We start from the raw sequence: 7199 nt of genomic DNA on the forward strand, positions 1-7199 counted from the left end.
AAATGTTATGTCCCTTACCATATTGTGATGCCTGCGGCAACCACATGTGACGACCTCGGGCTGGACTCGCTTCGTCCACGGTGAAAGCCGATCCGGCGATCCACAGCGCGAAGTTGATGTATTCCCTCAGCGACCAGCACGGATCAGCTCTAGACATGATGAAGCGGATATCGTCCTCTTTTGGAAGACCAAACAAAGTAGTTTCGCTTTCACAACGAAACACACGGCAACAACAATACTACAGCGAGAATCAAAGTTACGCCTTCTTTCTTTGCGTGAACATTTGGGCGGTGTTATGAAAATCTTCCCACATCGTGATGTAGACATGTGGGGGCGTGTTAGAACGAGCCGTTTTAGGTAGGCGTGGTTGACTCTTAACTTTTATAAAGAATATCTCTTTGGATTTGAGACTTTAGTCTTTGCAACTTTACAGATCTTCTTTATGCACCAAGAGCTTGTAACACTCCAAAGAGAAAGGAAAAATTGAAATCGTATCATATGACCCCTTTAACAAAAATAAAGCCAATATGGAAAAGCCATGGGTGACAAACTAAGGACAACCTATGATTCAGTTGCTTGTAGATCCACTTTTAGCAGCAATAACTTGAAGTAATAATTTTTCATATGACTTTATCAGTCTCACACATTCACATTCTCACGTTCTGGAAGAGTTTTGGCCTACTCGTCTTTACAACATTGCTCCAGTTTATTGAGGTTTGTGGGTATTTGTTTATGCACAGCTCTCGCCACAGCATTTCAGTCTGGATGAGGTCTGGACTTTGATTGGGCTATTGCAACACATTGATTCTTTTCTTTTTCAGCTGTTTTGTTGTAGATTTGCTGTTGTGCTTGGGTTCATTGTCCTGCTGCATGACCCAATTTTGGCAATAGGTTTATATACCGAGGATTTCATAGTCGGCCCAATTACTGTGAGGTGCCCAGGTCCTGTGGCTACAATACAAGCCCAAAATCATCAGCCCTCCATGGCTCCACCAGCATGTGTGACTTTTGGTATGAGGTGTTTGTGCTGAAATGCTTTTTTGGCTTTCACCAAACAAGGCGCCGTGCATTACGGCCGAACATCTGCACTTTGGTCTCGTCTGTTCAAAGGACAGTGTTCTAGAAGTCTTATGGTTTGTGCAGATGCAAGACCAGCAAACTGCCAAAACTTCTATAGAGGTGCTCACACTTGCTGATGATCAGTATTTGATTAGCATTGCCGGACCTTACCCTCTTATTTCTTATGCTAACAGTAAGGATAGCTTGTCACCCATGGCTTTTCCATTTTAGCCTAGTTTTTGTTAAATAAATGAAACGGTGTGATATGTCATGTGTTGTTGTCCAATCTGAGGTTTTATTTTGCAAATTTTAAGACCTGCCAAGGACCAGATTTTTTTTTTTTATTATGTCCTGATACAGAAAACCATGGAATTCAATAGGGTGTTCTTTCTTTTTCATATGACTTTATACATATTTTATAATATACCAAATTCAGGTAAATATGTCTACATTCTGCAATATTAGGGATTGTAGGCCAAAGGACACATTACCAGACAGTAGCTGAAGTAGGTCACATGTAATCAAGTGATTAAATAGTAATGTTCATGCCGACTATGCCAAAATGTTAGACTGAATCTATACGCCAGAAATCTTTATTCCAGTCTCTATCAGATCCTGTTAGAAGGTATTTGTTTTGTCTGGTATGCAAAACCAGCTTGCAGAGTTTTGTCTGATACCCAAAACCAATTACTAAAAATGTATCGTGTCTGGTACACAAAACTGTACTAACTAAACGTCTTCTGTCAGCCTGAGAGGTAAGAGCGGGAATCAGAAAATGAAGTAATGATTATAAAAATTGAGCAGGGTTTGCTGAATCTTGGTTGCATATGTTTCAATGCTCAGACTTTGTCTGGACTTAATCTGACCAGCACAAAGTTTTATTATACCAGAACAAAATCAGTGGAAAATTACTGCTTCACAACATAATCATGTGGCATTTAAAACCTTGAAATGGAAACATTCTCTCATCTCTAACTGGTGAAGACAAATGTCCCTTGAAACCACATAATCATCAGACTAAACAACAATAAAAACACTAAAAGAGCAAGGAAAATAATCTTTAGAATCTTTAGATCGTTCAGTACGGGGGGGTGCATAAAAATTAATTTTATTGGTTCATTACATTTCCAGCAAAAACAAGCAATAACATTGCTGTTTTCCTTGCAGCATTTCTGTGGCATCATGGGGGTTCACGGACTTACAAGTTTTGTGGAAGGAAATGGTCAGTTCTTCACAGATATGAGACTGCGAGACTGCCGCCTAGTGATTGATGGGTGTAGTTTGTATTTTCGATTATATTTCAGCTCTGGGTTGGATCAAGCACGGGGGGGAGACTACGAGACGTTTGTGGTGTTGGTTCAACAGTTTTTTGCAGCACTTTCAGAATGTGCTGTGCAGCCGTTTGTTGTGTTAGATGGCGGAATGGACCAGACGGACAAGAAGTTCAAGACACTACAGGAAAGGGCCCAAAGCAAAATCCGAGAGGCTCACGCTCTTTCCCGAGGATTTCACGGTTCTGTTCTCCCTCTGCTTGCACGTGAAGTCTTCATACAGGCCCTTTCAGAGCTTGGCGTACCTTTAGTTCAATGTATTTCCGAAGCTGATTTTGAAATAGCCTCTCTTGCAAAACACTGGGGATGTCCAGTTCTGACCAACGACAGTGACTTCTACATCTTCGACCTCAAAGGTGGCTACCTACCTTTTTCATTCTTCCAATGGAATAACGTCAGTGGTAAGTCCATGGAACGCTACATCCCTGCGCGCAATTTCACAGTGAACCGCTTCTGCTTGCATTTCAACCACATGAACCAGCAGCTCCTCCCTCTATTTGCTGTTGTCATCGGGAATGACTACACACCTGCTAAAATAACCGAGATTTTCTTCAGCCGTGTGGAGCTCGAAAGAGTACCTTCCGGTCGGAAGTATGGACGTAGTTCCAGTCCTCGAATCGAGGGCTTTTTGCTCTGGCTGTCTCAGTTTACCAGCCCAGTAGATGCTCTGGAGGACGTCCTGGAGATTTTGGGTGAACAACGGAAAGGAAACTTACGTATGCAGCTCTCCGCAGGAATGCAGGACTACCAGCTTCCTCAGAGAAGCAGTTTGGCTCAGTACTTCTCAAGTCCCCAACCAGCACTTCCAGATGCCCAGGGGCTCCCAGCAGCACTGGTTTCTCAACCCGAATGGCTTTTAAGGATGGTTGCATCAGGTAAGCTGTCGTCGTTTGTCTTGGATGTGCTTGTACACCAGAAGGTTCTGTTAGTTGCGCAGGTGGAGAATAGTAACCTGCCCAGCAGTCATACAACCTCATTGAGTATCCGAAAGACTATCTACAGCCTTCTGCTTGAAAAGGCAAGACAGGATAGTCAGATGCCACAGGGAGTCAACCAGAGAGGAAGAGGAAGACAATCTCATGGTAAAGGAGGACAACAGTGTGGCATCCCATGTGTTGATGAATATGACAGACAAGAACTGAATCTCAAGAAAAACACAGTGGAGGCTCACCGACCCAGCTGTGTGCCACAGCTTGATCTCGCATCAATTGACAAGGTGAGAAACGATTCCTGCATGTAAATATTGTCTGCATATATATTCCTCCAATTACCTCTTGTTGTTTTATTTAAGGCGCCTATACAAATGAGGCTGCAAGTGTTGTTGGGAACACTTGGTGTGATGGACCACGTTTTACAGCCATTACCCCCTCACCTTTGCCTTCCAGTGTGTGTGACGTATTTCTGGATGAATAACTGTAAACCAAAGCCCAGTCAGCCTCTACTGCAGGCCATATTGTTGGGACTGGTGTACGGGGAACTCAGCTGGAGAAGGGCCCATCCTAATGGTATCTCTGACCCCTTTTTTACTCAACATCTGTCGCAGGTGTTTGGTTTGCCACACAGAAAAAATCATTTGAGAAACTGACCTAAATTGTAGATAAAATCTATTATGATTTGAATGAACTTTATTTGCTTAACTTGACATCTTCAGTTTTCAGAGCTTTAATCACCTTCAGTCATATTGTTTTGCTTTCTCTATCATACAGACCCACTATTTGGCAGCAAATCTTCTGCTTCTGTATGTCAGCGATTATCTCATCTGAGGGTCAATCCAGGACAAAGGAGGGGCCTAGATCTGGGTGTGGCCCATTTGCTCAGCCAATGGCAGTCCTGTATGTGGGTGGCGATGTTCCTGAACCAGTTACTGTGTTTCCCGTTACCTGAACCTCAATGTGCCTGGTAGGGTATGGCCATAAAATGATCCCAGTGAAATATTTCGTAGTTCTCATCTTTACTGCTTTGAACAAATTATCACCTTCTTCATTTATCACGGTATATAGGGGGGAAAATACACTAATAATCATATTTGTATTGGACCGCTGGCTGAACGTCTGATGCATATGGCACACTTAGCTGGAAACACTTCAGGAGTTTCGAAGTCGTCCTCTGATTGGTTGAAGCGTACAGGATTTCCGGAAGACGTGCGAGTCACGTTCTTTAACAATCCGCCTGGAAACAAAGAGGCCACGACGCCAAACCCTTCATGGAAGAAGAAAGCCGTCGTGTTTACAACTGTGACAATAGCTATGTTTCCATCCAAATATTCAAATTAAACTTATGCGCAAAACTGGAATATCGCATAAAACATATGCGAATAAAGCACTGTTTCCATCCAACGAGTCAAAGAGAACAAAATCGTCACTTCCTGGTAAACTGTGGCACTAAATATCACTAAGAATTTAGGAGAAGCCACTGAATATAATAATTTTCATATATGATATAAATTACTTGCCCCTCAAAGCGAGTAGATTTAACACAATAAATGCTGTAAATGCTTTCGGAGGTGGATGCTGCTGTTTGGGAATGCAGTCGTGTAACAATTATACAGAAATACTTTGACGATAGACTTTGCTCAGGCATTTCAGAATGACCATAACAACATATAGATGCTGTGAACAAGGTCGGTCAGCTGCTAATCAAGTTATCCCGTCTCATAGCGCAAAGTCACATGACTTTTTCGATGCACATGAAGGAATCAAGTTCCATCGTAGTTTATGCACATTTTTTCTTATCGGATAAAAAGTTGATCCTACTCAAATGTGCGCATACGTTTTTTATGCGCATTTTTAGAATTTATGCGCATCTCCATCCAGCGTTTTTTTATGCGATATTCCAAAATGCGCATAAAAATAGGTGGATGGAAACGCAGCTAGTGAGCGCTTGTCATGATCAACTAAAAGCTGAATTTTAAAAAGTATGTGAAATATTTCAAGTTCGCGGCATAAAATCCATAAAATACGTCCTAGAGTTGTATACACTGGTCTGTTATTGTGACGACATTTCCACGCCCCTAAACATGATGCGACACAAAACGAAGCTTGATTGGTTGCTTTACCTGTCAGTCTTATGGCCTCTTGGGCGGGCCTTGACCATTCGAAGCAGCCATATAATATATTTATTAGATTATATGAGCATCAGCTTTATTTATCTGATTTAACTTGATCAGCACCTTCTTTGTTTATCAGATTTACTAAGAATGCACAGAATTGATATGTATTTTAAGTATATGATGTATATATGTTATATCATATTATATTGCTCTCTGTGTTTCTCAAAGGGTTTTCAGTGGTACTCTGCTGCATGGTCTTGAGGCTGCCATAAGAGGGGGTCACCAGTGTGAGGCTCTGCTTGCAGGGGACGCTGTTGCTTGGCAGCTCTACTCCATCCTGCTAGAGGCATTGACAGGTCCTGCAGTATCAGCAACAGCAAGCAGGGGTCGAGGAGAGGGGCAGAGACAGGCTCAGCAAAGAGGGAGGGGCCAGGGGGGGAGAGGACGGGGCAATGAAGGGAGAGGGAGGGGCAATAGGGGAGGAAAGAGGGGCAACAGTAGCAGAGGAACGACGTCTTCAGACAGTGCTGTGGACAACAGGTTTGCACTGTTGACCTTTGATGACTCTCAGCAGTGGTGGCCTTGAAATGGCAGCAGGAAATGAAAGATTAGATTTGAAAGGTTAGTTCAGGAGAGGAGAATAAAGAATTTCAGAGATAGTTATGTTTTTAACTATGTTCTTATGTGGCCTTTCACTTTATAAAAGCATGATGTGGCTGAGGATGTGCCACTTCTCAGATTAGAGTAGCTTTTACCGACTTCATTTCAGGAAACACAAATTGTTTTGTTTACTATGAAAATGTTTAACTATGAGAGCTGTTACATATGCACTAGGTTAATATGCACTGAATCTATTTTGCAGCTACATCATGAAAATGGTCTGTTTAATGTAAACTTTTATACTATTTAATTGAATGAACTTTTATGAAAAAGAATGTAGAATTTGTATATTATCTTGGGACCAATATTTTGTTGCTCCACCTTTTTATAAAATATTTGATTGTGTGTAGTGTAATTTGCTAATATCATGTTTTTAATAGGATCTGATTCCTCCCCCTAATTAGGTAAAGCTTGATTATTGTGCCAATGAGACGACAGCCAATATGATGTAGTCGTGACTGAATACAAAACTTCAGTTATATTCTGTTTCAAAACAGCACATAATCTCTTGGCTCCCTGCTGTTGCTCTCTGGAATTAACTGCAGACTGAAATTAAGTGGCAAATTATCAAGTGCAGTTTTACTGGAAAGTGTTTTTGTGCTCTAATGGATGTCAATCAAGGCACATCCTTACAAGAAATTTGTTTTAAGTTTCATATCTCTTGGCGGAAGTGAGTATTTTAGTGGGTAACTTTTCATATATTGAAAGTATCGCTTATATTTCAAAGTATTTGTTTCTGAAATGTCTAATTGCGCTTAACCATGAAAAGTTCTGTTGATGACTAAACAAGACACAAGTTAATTAGTAACACACATTAACATAAACATAGCAAAACCAAAATACAAGCATAATTTTAATCTCAAGAGGCGTTGAATGTAATGACTTCTCTCTTTGTCCTGGCATTTTAAGATAGGCAGTTGAATATGAATTATAATTAATCTTTGTTGTATTAAAAAAAAAAGATTATGTTCAAATGTGTTTGTATAACTTTAATAAATGTATTTGAAAATCTATTAAATTTGGGCTATATTCAATAACATTTTGTATTAAATTTTTTAGTTGTATTGCATATTTAATATATCACAGTAACTATAAGGGTT

At 40.7% G+C, this 7199-nt stretch overlaps 1 protein-coding gene across 3 annotated transcripts in view; it reads left to right on the top strand.

The window, feature by feature from the left end:
- Nucleotides 1-7048, top strand: part of LOC107654763 (protein asteroid homolog 1-like) — an 8431-nt gene extending 1383 nt beyond the window's left edge. For 2 of the 3 annotated variants that reach the window (XM_016442009.1, XM_016442010.1), the window contains exons 2-5: nucleotides 2227-3606; nucleotides 3682-3895; nucleotides 4097-4289; nucleotides 5668-7048. In XM_016442009.1, the coding sequence (XP_016297495.1) occupies nucleotides 2242-3606; nucleotides 3682-3895; nucleotides 4097-4289; nucleotides 5668-6025 (2130 nt within the window). In that variant the 5' untranslated portion in view covers nucleotides 2227-2241 and the 3' untranslated portion in view covers nucleotides 6026-7048. The remainder of the gene's footprint in view (nucleotides 1-2226; nucleotides 3607-3681; nucleotides 3896-4096; nucleotides 4290-5667) is intronic. The other variant, XM_016442011.1, reaches the window with a different exon arrangement.
- Nucleotides 7049-7199: the final 151 nt, after the last annotated feature.

This window comes from Sinocyclocheilus anshuiensis, unplaced genomic scaffold (genome assembly GCF_001515605.1).
Source record: "Sinocyclocheilus anshuiensis isolate Anshui unplaced genomic scaffold, SAMN03320099.WGS_v1.1 scaffold195, whole genome shotgun sequence".
Lineage (NCBI taxonomy): Eukaryota > Metazoa > Chordata > Actinopteri > Cypriniformes > Cyprinidae > Sinocyclocheilus > Sinocyclocheilus anshuiensis.